Source organism: Oncorhynchus gorbuscha, linkage group LG11 (genome assembly GCF_021184085.1).
Source record: "Oncorhynchus gorbuscha isolate QuinsamMale2020 ecotype Even-year linkage group LG11, OgorEven_v1.0, whole genome shotgun sequence".
Taxonomy (NCBI): Eukaryota; Metazoa; Chordata; class Actinopteri; order Salmoniformes; family Salmonidae; genus Oncorhynchus; species Oncorhynchus gorbuscha.
The window spans coordinates 12,459,397-12,474,658 of NC_060183.1; the positions used below are offsets into that span (position 1 = coordinate 12,459,397).

At 44.0% G+C, this 15,262-nt stretch overlaps 1 protein-coding gene across 1 annotated transcript; it reads right to left on the reverse strand.

Moving 5' to 3' along the window:
- Positions 1 to 9: 9 nt before the first annotated feature.
- Positions 10 to 12,542, reverse strand: LOC124048119 (nucleoside diphosphate kinase A-like). Its single transcript, XM_046368561.1, has 5 exons — positions 12,387 to 12,542; positions 9,944 to 10,073; positions 6,689 to 6,790; positions 5,160 to 5,272; positions 10 to 381 (listed from the first exon to the last, which is right to left on the reverse strand). The coding sequence occupies exons 2-5, from the start codon at positions 10,067 to 10,069 to the stop codon at positions 267 to 269; spliced, it is 456 nt and encodes a 151-aa protein (XP_046224517.1). The 5' UTR covers positions 10,070 to 10,073; positions 12,387 to 12,542; the 3' UTR covers positions 10 to 266.
- Positions 12,543 to 15,262: the final 2,720 nt, after the last annotated feature.

Here is a 15,262-nt window from a genome sequence, read left to right on the forward strand (position 1 = left end):
AAGTAAAAATAAGGGGTTGTGATTTTTTATTGAAAAGCTGAACAAATTACAATAAAAAACGTTTTCACTAAGACAACTCCAGAGGAATGAATGGAATCAGCGATGGACCAATTACAGATGGGTACAAAAGATGAACAGGAAGTGGTGTGGTCCTCAGTGGCCAGGAAGAAATTTATATTCCCCCTTCTAATGCTGATGGTTATGGTTTATGGATGGTAAACTGATCCTAGACCTGTGCCTGGGGGCAACTTGTAGCCTTCAGCTCCTCAGTAGAGCCAGCTGCTGGCGCAGCTAGTGTAACTGCACAGCTCCTCAGGTTTGAACCACAGGTTGATCTCTGTGTTAGCACTCTCTACGGAGTCACTGCCATGGATGATGTTCCTGAAACAATAAGGAAAGAACGATTATCATCATTTAATGACATAAGGAAAGATATTTATATTTAGGGACTATGGATAGAGTTTGAAAGTACTGTAGTTGTCAAAGCGATGGAAATAGTGCCTGATAATGCAGGAGAGCTTGTTCTGAAGGCAGCGCTGCAGAGTGGTCACTAGCTGGCACAGCCACAAAGCCATATACATCTGTTTTTTAAACCTAACCATAACCCCAGGCACAGGTCTAGGATCAGTACCCTAAAAGCTCACGGACCCTTGGACTAAAAACCTCCCTCTGCAACTGGATCCTGGACTTCCTATCGGGATGCCCGAAGGTGGATAACATCAGCCACACTAATCCTCAAAACTGGAGCCCCTCAGTGGTCCGTGCTCATTCCCGTCCAGCGCTCCCTGTTCACCCATGACTGCATGGCCAAGCACGACTCCAACACCATTATCAAGTTTGCTGACGACACAACAGCCTGATCACCGACAATGATGAGACAGCCTATAGGGAAGAGGTCAGATACCTGGCAGTGTGGTGCCAAGATAACATCCTCTCACTCAACATGATCAAGACAAAGGAGAAGATTGTGGACTACAGGACAAGGAGGACCATTCTCATCGATGGGGCTGTAGTGGAGCAGGTTGAGAGCTTCAAGTACCTTGGTATCCACATCACCAACAAACTATCATGGTCCAAACACACCAAGACAGTCGTGAAGAGGGCACGACAACACCTTTACCCCCTCAGGAGACTGAAGAGATTTGGCATGGGTCCTCAGATCCTCTAAGGGTTCTAAAGCTGCACCATCGAGAGCATCCTGACCGGTTGCATCTCCGCCTGGTATGGAAACTGCTCGGCCTTCGACTGCAAGGTACTACAGAGGGTAGTGCGAACAGCCCAGTACATCACCGGGGCAAAGCTTCCTGCCATCCAGGACCTATATACCAGGCGGTGTCAGAGGAAGGCCCAAAGAATTGTCAAAGACTCCAGCCACCCCAGTCATAGACTGTTCTCTCTGCTACCGCACGGCAAACGGTACCGGAGCGCCAAGTCTAGGTCCAAAAGGCTCCTTAACAGCTTCTACCCAAAAGCTATAAGACTCATGAACAGTTCATCAAATGGCTACCCAGACTAGTTGCATTGTCCCCAGTCCCCATTTTTACACTGCTGCTATCCATGCAGTCACTTTACCTACATGTACATACTACCTTAATTACCTCGAACAGACCCTGTACCGGTACCCCCTGTATACAGCCTCCACATTGACTCTGTACCGGTACCCCCTGTATACAGCCTCCACATTGACTCTGTACCGGTACCCCCTGTATACAGCCTCCACATTGACTCTGTACCGGTACCCCCTGTATATAGCCTCCACATTGACTCTGTACCGGATAAGAGCGTCTGCTAAATGACTTAAATGTAAATGTACCGGTACCCCCCGTATATAGCCTCCACATTGACTCTGTACCGGTACCCCCCGTATATAGCCTCCACATTGACTCTGTACCGGTACCCCCCGTATATAGCCTCCACATTGACTCTGTACCGGTACCCCCCGTATATAGCCTCCACATTGACTCTGTACCGGTACCCCCGTATACAGCCTCCACATTGACTCTGTACCGGTACCCCCGTATATAGCCTCCACATTGACTCTGTACCGGTACCCCCCGTATACAGCCTCCACATTGACTCTGTACCGGTACCCCCCGTATACAGCCTCCACATTGACTCTGTACCGGTACCCCCCGTATACAGCCTCCACATTGACTCTGTACCGGTACCCCCGTATACAGCCTCCACATTGACTCTGTACCGGTACCCCCGTATACAGCCTCCACATTGACTCTGTACCGGTACCCCCGTATACAGCCTCCACATTGACTCTGTACCGGTACCCCCCGTATACAGCCTCCACATTGACTCTGTACCGGTACCCCCGTATACAGCCTCCACATTGACTCTGTACCGGTACCCCCGTATACAGCCTCCACATTGACTCTGTACCGGTACCCCCCGTATACAGCCTCCACATTGACTGTACCGGTACCCCCTGTATACAGCCTCCACATTGACTCTGTACCGGTACCCCCTGTATATAGCCTCCACATTGACTGTACCGGATAAGAGCGTCTGCTAAATGACTTAAATGTAAATGTACCAGTACCCCCCGTATACAGCCTCCACATTGACTCTGTACCGGTACCCCCGTATACAGCCTCCACATTGACTCTGTACCGGTACCCCCCGTATACAGCCTCCACATTGACTCTGTACCGGTACCCCCGTATACAGCCTCCACATTGACTCTGTACCGGTACCCCTGTATATAGCCTCCACATTGACTCTGTACCGGATAAGAGCGTCTGCTAAATGACTTAAATGTAAATGTACCGGTACCCCCGTATATAGCCTCCACATTGACTCTGTACCGGTACCCCCGTATATAGCCTCCACATTGACTCTGTACCGGTACCCCCGTATATAGCCTCCACATTGACTCTGTACCGGTACCCCCGTATATAGCCTCCACATTGACTCTGTACCGGTACCCCCCGTATACAGCCTCCACATTGACTCTGTACCGGTACCCCCGTATACAGCCTCCACATTGACTCTGTACCGGTACCCCCGTATACAGCCTCCACATTGACTCTGTACCGGTACCCCCGTATACAGCCTCCACATTGACTCTGTACCGGTACCCCCGTATACAGCCTCCACATTGACTCTGTACCGGTACCCCCCGTATACAGCCTCCACATTGACTCTGTACCGGTACCCCCGTATACAGCCTCCACATTGACTCTGTACCGGTACCCCCGTATACAGCCTCCACATTGACTCTGTACCGGTACCCCCGTATACAGCCTCCACATTGACTCTGTACCGGTACCCCCGTATACAGCCTCCACATTGACTGTACCGGTACCCCCTGTATACAGCCTCCACATTGACTCTGTACCGGTACCCCCTGTATATAGCCTCCACATTGACTGTACCGGATAAGAGCGTCTGCTAAATGACTTAAATGTAAATGTACCAGTACCCCCCGTATACAGCCTCCACATTGACTCTGTACCGGTACCCCCGTATACAGCCTCCACATTGACTCTGTACCGGTACCCCCCGTATACAGCCTCCACATTGACTCTGTACCGGTACCCCCGTATACAGCCTCCACATTGACTCTGTACCGGTACCCCCCGTATACAGCCTCCACATTGACTCTGTACCGGTACCCCCCGTATACAGCCTCCACATTGACTGTACCGGATAAGAGCGTCTGCTAAATGACTTAAATGTAAATGTACCAGTACCCCCGTATATAGCCTCCACATTGACTCTGTACCGGTACCCCGTATACAGCCTCCACATTGACTCTGTACCGGTACCCCCGTATACAGCCTCCACATTGACTCTGTACCGGTACCCCGTATACAGCCTCCACATTGACTCTGTACCGGTACCCCGTATACAGCCTCCACATTGACTCTGTACCGGTACCCCGTATACAGCCTCCACATTGACTCTGTACCGGTACCCCCGTATACAGCCTCCACATTGACTCTGTACCGGTACCCCCGTATACAGCCTCCACATTGACTCTGTACCGGTACCCCCGTATACAGCCTCCACATTGACTCTGTACCGGTACCCCGTATACAGCCTCCACATTGACTCTGTACCGGTACCCCCCCGTATACAGCCTCCACATTGACTCTGTACCGGTACCCCCCGTATACAGCCTCCACATTGACTCTGTACCGGTACCCCCCGTATACAGCCTCCACATTGACTCTGTACCGGTACCCCCTGTATATAGCCTCACTACTGTTATTTTATTGTTCCTCCTTAAAATTCATTTTTTAATTTTATTTATTCAGTTTATTTTTTTCTTAAAACTGCATTGTTGGTTAAGGGCTTGTAAGTAAGCATTTCACTGTAATGTCTAACCTGTTGTATCAGCGTATGTGACAAATACAATTTGATCCCTAACCTTAACTACACTGGTAACCCTAATGCCCAACCTGACATTAAGACCAAAAAGCACATTTTTCTTTTCATAAATGTTTACAACATGAACAATTTTGACCTTGCAGCCGGCCTATTTAAGGAGAAATGGCTCAATTCTGCCTCCAGGAGAAGACGCATGACAATAAGAGTCAACCTGCACAGATAACGCCACCGCCCTGCAGCACAAATTCTACACCGCCCTGCAGCACAAATTCTACACCGCCCTGCAGCACAAATTCTACACCGCCCTGCAGCACAAATTCTACACCGCCCTGCAGCACAAATTCTACACCGCCCTGCAGCACAAATTCTACACCGCCCTGCAGCACAAATTCTACACCGCCCTGCAGCACAAATACTACACCCCCCTGCAGCACAAATACTACACCCCCCTGCAGCACAAATACTACACCCCCCTGCAGCACAAATACTACACCCCCCTGCAGCACAAATACTACACCCCCCTGCAGCACAAATACTACACCCCCAGAATGGGTCCGAATCCTGTCCCAGACACCGCTCTGCATCTCCCTCGCTCTCTCTGTCTGTCTGTCTGTCTCCCCTCTCACTTCAAATCTCTGTCTAAATAAAAAGTGAAAATACCCCATAAAGTGTGTGTTATATATATATATATATAAAATGAGTATCGCGATACTGGTACGGTCCTGGCCCTGATGATAAACCTATAATCAATCATAAAGGCTGAGGCTTCATTATAGGATCACTGTGTTATGTCTCGTACTGCGATTGATTCTCACCTGCCCACTTGGATGCAGTAGTCTCCTCGGATGGTGCCGGGTTTGGAGTCGGCAGGGTTGGTCTCTCCCAGCATCACTCTGCCGGTCTTCACCACATTCAACCCTTCCCACACCTGGCACCCCACACACAGAGGGATAACGCTTTATTAACACAGTATTCTTTCTGATCTTCCATTTCTATGCACAGCGGTCAAATACATTTAAAGATAGAAGTACTAGTCTTAACCCTCCTGCTGCGTTCCTGTCGAATTGGACCGATTTACAAGTTCTCGCTCTGAAATATGTAGTTCATTTAATCTGATTTTCATAAGGTTCCATGACTTTGTCCACACAGGGCATCTGAACACACAAAATACATGATTATTTTCATAACGTTTTGGATGTTTTATTTAACTTTTGAACACCTGTGGTGTTCCCAGTCAAAAGTGACCGGTCATTAGAAATGAATGGGTGAGACTAGAATGAGTGTATAAAGTTCAGTGTATGAGTTCAGTGTATGAGTTCAGTGTATGAGTTCAGTGTATGAGTTCAGCCACTTGACTATTCATCAGATGGACACACTTCTCCCAGACCCCTCATATGCATGCGTGTTTGAGCACACACGCACACACCTTCTTGGCTTCCATGGCAACCCCCACGGGGAACCACACCTGTTGGAATTCTCACAAACAATCGCAACATTGTTTCAATAATATATAGAACTTCTCACAGCTCTGGTATATAAAGCTTTTTTGAGGCCTTTGCTCACAATTCATTATGTGGCAGTACAATGACCAAACGATATACTGTATGTGAGGCTCTTGATCATATCTTTGATCATGATGCTGGTGAAGAGGAGAGAGTCCTTGTTAAACTTTGACACAAAGTAGTCTGTGATAAACAGCACAATATATTTCACCTGAGTATTTGTTATAGTAAAAATAATCCATACATTATGCTTTTTTAACTCAAAAACTAGTTGTATGAGCTCAGGTCAATAAGGCCTACAGGCCATAAATAGCAAATAGAAGTTCACAAGAACTTAAGTTGAGAAAAAGATTTAATAAAACATTAGGTGATAATATATGTATTTATAATCCGCTATAATGGAGAGGTCTTTTTGGACTGGAAACACAATTAACATGAAGCAAACACAACAGGAGGGTTAATGTGTTGACGCCTGGAGGATCAAAGTTATGATCTGACATTGGTACAGGAGCTATTAGGAACCACAGTTCCCTGTTACAGGAGCTATTAGGAACCACAGTTCCCTGTTACAGGAGCTATTAGGAACCACAGTTCCCTGTTACAGGAGCTATTAGGAACCACAGTTCCCTGTTACAGGAGCTATTAGGAACCACAGTTCCCTGTTACAGGAGCTATTAGGAACCACAGTTCCCTGTTACAGGAGCTATTAGGAACCACAGTTCCCTGTTACAGGAGCTATTAGGAACCACAGCATTAGAATGTGTAGGCTTCTCTGTCTTCTTGTAGGAGAAACTAGATGCTTACATCATGTCAATGAACACAACAAGGAACGTTTGTCTTACCATAGCCACCACTGGGCCGGAGGCCATGTAGCTGACGAGACCAGGGAAGAAGGGTCTGTCCTTCAGGTCGGCATAGTGCTTCTTCAGCAGAGACTCTGGGGCCTGGTTTAGTCAGACACAACAGCCACAACTGTCAATAACCCATCATAACCATAGGGACACACACAAGGCATATCACGGCAAAATACACTGGGCTATGTTGAACATCAGTCGTAGAATCGCCAGGCACAAAGGATCCTGTAACAATCACGTCGACATCATGCATTTCAATTTTTTTGGGGGGGGATTTAGCAGACGCTGTCCATACAACAAGGGTTTGGTAAAGCTACAGCCAATATTACATTTACATTTACATTTAAGTCATTTAGCAGACGCTCTTATCTGGAGAGCTCCAGTGTACAGTGTACAAAACATTAGGAACACCTTCGTAATATTGAGTTGCACCCCTTTTAGCTCTCAGAAGTGCCTCAAAAATCGGGGCATAGACCCTACAAGGTGTTGAAAGCGTTCCACAGGGATGCTGGCCCATGTTGGCGCCAATGCTTCCCAAGTTGGCTGGATGTCCTTTGGGTAGTGACCATTCTTAATACACACAGGAAACTGTTAAGCGTGAATCGTCCAGCAGCAATGCAGTCAGTTGTCTCAAGGCTTAAAACATCCATCTTTAAGCAGTCTTCTCCCATTCATCTACACTGATTGAAGTGGATTTAACAAGCGACATCAATAAGGGATAAAAGCTTTCACCTGGATTCACATGGTCAGTCTATCACGGAAAGAGATCTTTATGTTTTGTACATTCACAGGAAGTCAGAGCTTGTAACCAGGAACCAGTTGACTGCATGCGCTTAACCCTGAAATAGCCCACCGTAAACAGAGTGACTATGTATCAGTGGGCCCTCCTGATCCCTGGGTTCGGGGGTCACAGGCAGCCTTCCTGGCCACAGACCAACACACAGAGGATCAAGAGACAACACTCAACGCTAATCACATATGTGGATAAGAACAGTCAGCAAGATCCTCTGCACTATACTCTACCCTACTGTACAGCATCCTAATTTAGTCTACTGTACAGAACCCTAATGTAGCCTACTGTACCCATACTGCACTGTACCCTACGGGCACTCAGTGGTGGTTGGTGTCTTTTAAGATGAGGCAGGACGACCATTTTTCATTTTTTATGAGCATGGCTTTAATTCTAAACACACCATATTCAATGTAACAATGATAGGTTTAGGCTACTACATGTTACTCTAATTTTCCCTATACCCATCATGAGGTTGCTACAACCTAGCCTATGAATGAAAGTTTACAACGTAGGTGCACTCAGGTAGAGAGAATTTTGAGTAATCAAGGTGACAGACAGTGACACATTCAATACCGCCTTGCACACTCTTGCCTGCATCTAGATAATCTAGGGTGTAATCATTAGTCCAACAGTTTTAAATAAGAGAGCTTATAATGGACAAATTCAGGTATGTTTATCCAAGTGGAGGCTACTGAGGGGAGGACGGTTCATAATGTCTAGAATGGAGTGAATGGAATGGTATAAAATATATGAAAACCATGTTTTTTGATACAATTCCATTTACTCCATTCCAGCCATTATTATGAGCCGTCCTCCCCTCACCTGCCTCCACTGGTTGATCCACGTTTCGTTATGTTTGCTTCTGCTTTTGAGAAAGTTTTTCAACAGAATCAGTGGAATGAATAGTCAGTTACACCAGAGGCCCCGGTGGCAATAAATGAATTAAACCAAAAGCGTACCTTGGAAGAGTTCCAGTTTTGGATAGCCATAGCCAGCTAGCTAACATAGCATCCCTCTCTGTTGGATAGCCATAGCCAGATAGCTAACATAGCATCCCTCTCTGTTGGATAGCCATAGCCAGCTAGCTAACATAGCATCCCTCTCTGTTGGATAGCCATAGCCAGCCAGATAGCTAACATAGCATCCCTCTCTGTTGGATAGCCATGCTAACATAGCCTGTTGGATAGCCATAGCCAGATAACATAGCATCCCTCTCTGTTGGATAGCCATAGCCAGATAGCTAGCATCCCTCTGTTGGATACATAGCATAACATAGCATCTCTGTTGGATAGCCATAGCCAGCTAGCTAACATAGCATCCCTCTCTGTTGGATAGCCATAGCCAGATAGCTAACATAGCATCCCTCTCTGTTGGATAGCCATAGCCAGATAGCTAACAAAGCATCCCTCTGTTGGATAGCCATAGCCAGCTAGCTAACATAGCATCCCTCTCTGTTGGATAGCCATAGCCAGCTAGCTAACATAGCATCCCTCTCTGTTTGAGCCAGGTGTTTTTGTAGGCTAAACTAGCTAGCTGCATTCGCTAGTTAAGTGAAAGAAAAATACAAAATATCTCTCGTTCTCATTCATTTTTGTTCAAAACTATTAAACTATTTTCTCTTTGGTTCAGCTACTTCACACATTTCATGTACTGCAGTGCTAGCTTTGTGTAGCTTATGCTTTCAGTACTAGATTTATTCTCTGATCCTTTGATTGGGTGAACAACATGTCAGTTCATGCTTCAAGAGCTCGGATAGGTTGGAGGACGTCCTCCGGAAGTTGTCATAATTACTGTGTAAGTATATGGAATTGGGTGAGAACCATGAGCCTCCTAGATTTTGTATTGAAGTTAATGTACCCAGAGGAGGACAGAAGCTAGCTGTCCTCCAGCTACACCATGGTTCTACCCTACAGAGTGCTGTTGAAGCTACTGTAAACCTTTATTGCAAAACAATGTATTTTAATCAATTATCTGGCGACATGTGAATATATTTTCTATAGTTACTCTAATGTACCCGACTTTACACTAATGTACTCTACTAGCCTACTGTATTGTATGTCCAATCATTGTGTATTGGCACAAGTTCTTGCTTAGATGGTATTTTATTAGGATCCCCATTAGCGGTTGCAAAAGCTACAGCTACTCTTCCTGGGGTCCAACATGAAACATAATACAGAACATCAATAGAAAAGAGCAGCACTACAAATATATATATTTAAAAGGCACACGTAGCCTACGTATCAATGCATACACACACACTTGACTTTTGTCAAGGTTCAAGATACACGTTTGTTTTTTAAAAGAATATCTGTCAGATAGCTGATTTACATAATGGATAGGCCTGCCATTCAGTCCTAATTACTGGTTAACAATGTCCTGAAATTGAAAAGGATTATATAGATGACATTTGAAATAAAATAAAAGAGATTACAGTAAGTATAATAATGTACCTGGATGAATTTCATCCCCACCAGTTTGAAGCCCTTCAGCTCAAATCTCTTGATGATATCTCCGATAAGCCTCCTCTGAACTCCATCTGGCTTGATGGCAATGAACGTCCGCTCCTCGTTTGACATGGCGCTATAAGGACAGAAGAACATGACAGTAGAAAGAGAGAGAGGTACACAGTGACGAGGAGAGAGAGAATAGAGGGGGGGGTTAAGAGAGAAAGAGGGGGTAGAGGAGAGAGAGAGAAAGAGGGGGTAGAGGAGAGAGAGAAAGAGGGGGTAGAGGAGAGAGAGAAAGAGGGGGTAGAGGAGAGAGGGAAAGAGGGGGTAGAGGAGAGAGGGAAAGAGGGGGTAGAGGAGAGAGGGAAAGAGGGGGTAGAGGAGAGAGGGAAAGAGGGGGTAGAGGAGAGAGGGAAAGAGGGGGTAGAGGAGAGAGGGAGTAGAGGAGGGTAAATAAACAAGCAAATTCCACTGAATATCAGTGCAGACAACGTTACTTACGTGCATTTGGCACATTGGGTTTTGAGTCGCGGTGCCGAGGCCCTCGACCCCATCACGGGACAATGTCATGAATAGAGACAGACACTGCACACCGGACTCCCATTGCAAGGTAACACCTCTAACTTTGCATCTGACAACTGTCATGCTCTGTAAGGTCTTTGACTCACTGCCAGAAGATAATCTTCCATAATCACCTGCATCAAAATCACGTTTGCGCATGATCAGATGTGTGCCGCTCAGTATGCACGTAATCCTCTTTACGTTTAAATAGCTACCTACGCCAAGAAGTAGCCACACTAATGGGGGAAAAAAACAGTTGATGTGGCATTCAGAAAGGCACTTAACCCTAATTTGCTCCAGTGGTGCTGTAGTACTATGCTGTGCTGTGCTGTAGTACCTTGTAAAACATCACATTTCACTGCACCTATACGGTGTATGACAAAAAAACAATTATACAGTCATTTGGAGTTTTATCAACATAAAAACACTGAAACATTTTACTGCATCATACTGTAAATGATGGTGCATTTTGGGAAAATGCTGTGGGTGGGGAAAGAATTGCTGAATTTCAAATGGTACTGTAATTCCACCACACAGAATACAGTAGTGTACCGTATTTTTGGACAGCAAAAACCTTTTGACCAATAGTGGGTGCAATGTATTGTTGAGGTGTGCCTTGTAAGAGGCTACATTTGTGCCAGCAGTTAGTGAGAATGTGCTACCAATTTACCCCCTGTTATAGTGCCTCATCAATTTAGGGGACAGATTGGAGTGTCAGTCTTAAACTTTACTGGTTGAGCATTTTGCCCTGCCCTTTTGGTCTGTTTTGCCCTGTAGTTGCTACCAGTTTGGAAGCCTTGGTTAAGGCTTATACAAGTGATTAAAACACCAAATAGTCATTGTAATGAAACAGTAGAGATGTATGATATGATGTAATGTGTAAACACATTACTTAGGATTGGTGCAAGCAGGTTGGATGCTAAGTAATTAAAGTACAACGCAGTCAAACATAAACCCTTGCCCTCGATGAATTTCCTTCCTTTATCCATTCATTAATTACAACTAGAATTATAATTATTTTTAAACAATATATAAAAGGTGATTTCTTAGGTATTGTACAGTGTGCCTTTACATGGCATTTGCTTTGTCACCGTTTTTAGATTAGAGTAGATGTAATGCAATATAAAGTACGGTAATTTACTGAGCTGCCTGTAAATTACTGTCAAATCCACTCCCTCGCCTATACAAGTGAGAGAACTGGAGTGCCAGAATTTGCCATCATCGCCAACGCCCAGCGTGGTGCCACGAACCAGGAAGAGCAAGTGCGCTACTTTCTGCGCACTCGCTTTATGACCTCAATATACACTACTGTAATCGGCGTTAGAGCTCAATTAATGTTGAACACTTGTATAACGCAACACAATGTAACATGTTTGCAAAATCCTGCAAAATGGACGTTGCAACTCATTCAAATGAGCGCAAGAGTCTTTTGACTAATGTATTTGTAGTCATGTGTCGGATCCCAGTAAAACTAAGGCGTCGGCTAATGAGATCCTAATAAATCAAAGAATCAATACACCCGGATTCGTTCCACAACACTGAACAAATACATTTGTCATAAAAACACCAATGTATTCATATATTATGTAGGATAATATCCCGAATGGCACCCATGTGCGTCTCCAGGTAAAACTACGTGGGAAAAAAATCACTCAGCAAATGCATTCCCGCCAGATGACACATCGCCATTCGAGGGGGTAAAGGTTGTCTGTCTAGAAGAGCTACAACTAGCCTACGACATGTTTACCGCGATATTAAACGATTATATACACGGAATAGAAACGAATTAGGTCTGAAATATACCAGTTGAAGACATGATATTTATTTGTGACGTTAAATTGGTCGCAAGAGGTAGCAAATAGACTATGAAGTAGTTTTACTGTACCTTGGTGACTGAGCGTGTTTGCGACGGACAGTGAGCTGGGCGGGTTATTTCCGCTATTGCTGTGCTCCCAGTAATCCAGACCAGAATCAACTATTGGTTTCTTGCTTTTATACACGGAGGCGGGGACTGCCATACGGGTTCAACGAAATACGTGAGCTGGAACGAATAAATGTTGGTTTATCCGTGTTGTACCACCTCCCTCTTTATGTGGGTCGTAACAATCTAGTGGGTGTGGGGAGTATTGAGATTATATGAACATTATTGAAACAAGTAGCCTACTTTTAGGTGCGCAGTCGTTAAAAACGGTGACAACTGTGGCATGCAACACGCTAAAAACAAATGTTGCTCTACTATAGTGGCTCGTAACCATAGCAGAATCCTTTGTGATGCTATGCTCAAGTGGAACCTGTACGGTGCTATAAAGAACCCTTTCCTAAAGTTCTATAGATACGCATTAAAAAAGCTTCCTTAGCACCAAAAAAGGGTTCCACTATTGTTAAACCCCTGTTTTTTAAACTATAGAACCCTTTAAAAGAGTTTTTTTTATATAACCTTTATGGAGAATGGTTCTATAAAGAACCTTTCTAAATCTCAAAGGTTCTTTGTAGAAACATACATGGTTTTTATTCTGGTTTAGTAGCCATATGTTGTTAAAATTCCATAGGTTGTATTGTGTTATATTAACAAGTTAAATCAGGTGTGCAAGCTCTGAAACAGCTGGGTCCCCGAGGAGACAGTTGAGAACTACTGACTTATTCAGCAGTTCTCAATTAGCACAAGGTCATACATGACTCTTTCACAAGACACCACTGGCTGTAGTCATACATAATAATTAATAGCATAACACAACAGATTACATCAACTGGAGTGACACTCTCACTCACGGTTGTACAAAAAGAGCTTTGAACAAACTATGACCCAAAATATTCCAATGAGTCGCCACCCCTACATTTGAAGTCTAAATGGGATCCTTGAGACCTTATCCCATTGAAGTTGAAATGTAATATGGTTAAGGTAAGGGTTATGTGTTACCTTTATTTTACTAGGCAAGTCAGTTAAGAACAAATTCTTATTTTCAATGACAGCCTAGGTAGGAACAGTGGGTTAACTGCCTGTTCAGGGGCAGAACAACAGATTTTGTACCTTGTCAGCTCAGGGATTTGAACTTGCAACCTTTCAGTTACTAGTCCAATGCTCTAACCACTAACTTATAGTTACGGTTAGGGGAAGGATAGGGTTTAGGGTAGAGACATCCCAATGATCCCGGATTTCACTAACCTTTAAATTATCACTAAAATAAGAAATAACCATTGAAGGGCTCATCACCCTTCCCAATAACCTTTGAACCCTAATTGTATGTGTGTCTCGTGCGAGCCATGGTGCATTTTGGCAACACTACCAGTAAAAGGCCCCCTGATGTTGATATCCAATGAATTAATTCATTTAACAGGCTAAATGTTTGACTCAATCTTTATAATGTTTTTTACAATAGATTACACAGGTGAACAAACGGACTTGAGTCAAACATAATTGGGTGAAAATGTTGCATTAAATCAAAATGAAGGTAAAAATGAACTCTCAGACAAGTAAAATAGGTAGGCTACAGACAGTAGGACTACTAGGCAGACTTGTATTGACCCGTAGGAGAACTCTTTGAAGAAACCCTTTTTGGTTCCGGGTAGAATCCTTTTGAGTTCCATTTAGAACCCTTTACACAGAAGGTTCTATGTCGAACCAAAATCAGTTCTACCTGGAACCAAAAAGGGTTCTACCCAGAACAAAAAGGGTTATCCTATGGGGACAGCCATAAAAACCTTTTGGAATCCTTTTTTTCCTAAGAGTGTAGGATCAGTTTAGCTATTTATATCATAATGAATAAGACTATATGGACAGATGGGAACCTGATCCTAGATCAGCATACCTCCTCTGAGATGCTTTGTAGATACTGGCCTAGGTCACCAACCGGGCTGTCTCAGTCTGGCAGGATGCTAATGTCTGCATCTCAATAGTCGAATGTGGCATCCTCTCCTCATCTCCTCTCCTAAGTAAAAGTACATTGCAATGGTGTGAAAGAGCTGGACAGGGAGGCCAGGGAGGCCATTGTAGACTATTGAAATGGATCCCTACTAGACATCCCATGCTGTCCTGTAAGGTAATGACTTATCTAACTTCAGTCAGGTGCGGGTGAATTTAATTAAATGTATTTGGTTAAAAACATATACAGGAGGACATACATTGTATTCCCGGGGGACAGCACTTAACAGTATTAATTAGCAGTATTAATTAAAACACTTTTCCAAAGATGGTCCTCTATGATAAAAAGTAGCCTACAACACTGTTTTGACTAAAACAGACTCACCACCTGAGAATGTATACCTTTAAACATATTACATGGTGTTCATCACATGTTTATTACATTTTATAACATGTTTTTAAATACAGTTTATTTTCCTATAAGGCTGTAATGCTGCATAAAATGGGTACCGCTTTTAATCTTATGGAAGTTAATCTTGTGGCATCTGACATTTCTCGCTACGGTGCAGAGACATTTAATCTATGAACAGTTATGATGTCATTACATTTCTCATTGAATAACATTTCACTGATGGAAATCCTCATAAGCTGCCTCTTATGAAACAGTCTAATCACAGATTTGATGAGATCTACATCGAGATATAGGATCTACATTAATCTACAAACATCTCCTCTCCTTTTAACTTCAACTTAATTTTGTGGAAATGGACTGAGAATTGTCGAGAAGCTCCCCTGAGGTTTTTTAGAATAACAATTTTAGATACCTCAATACTGACTCAAATCTCCCCCTTAGATGGAATCTACTTTTATTAAACATTAAGTTTTCATCCCATCTCTTGGCT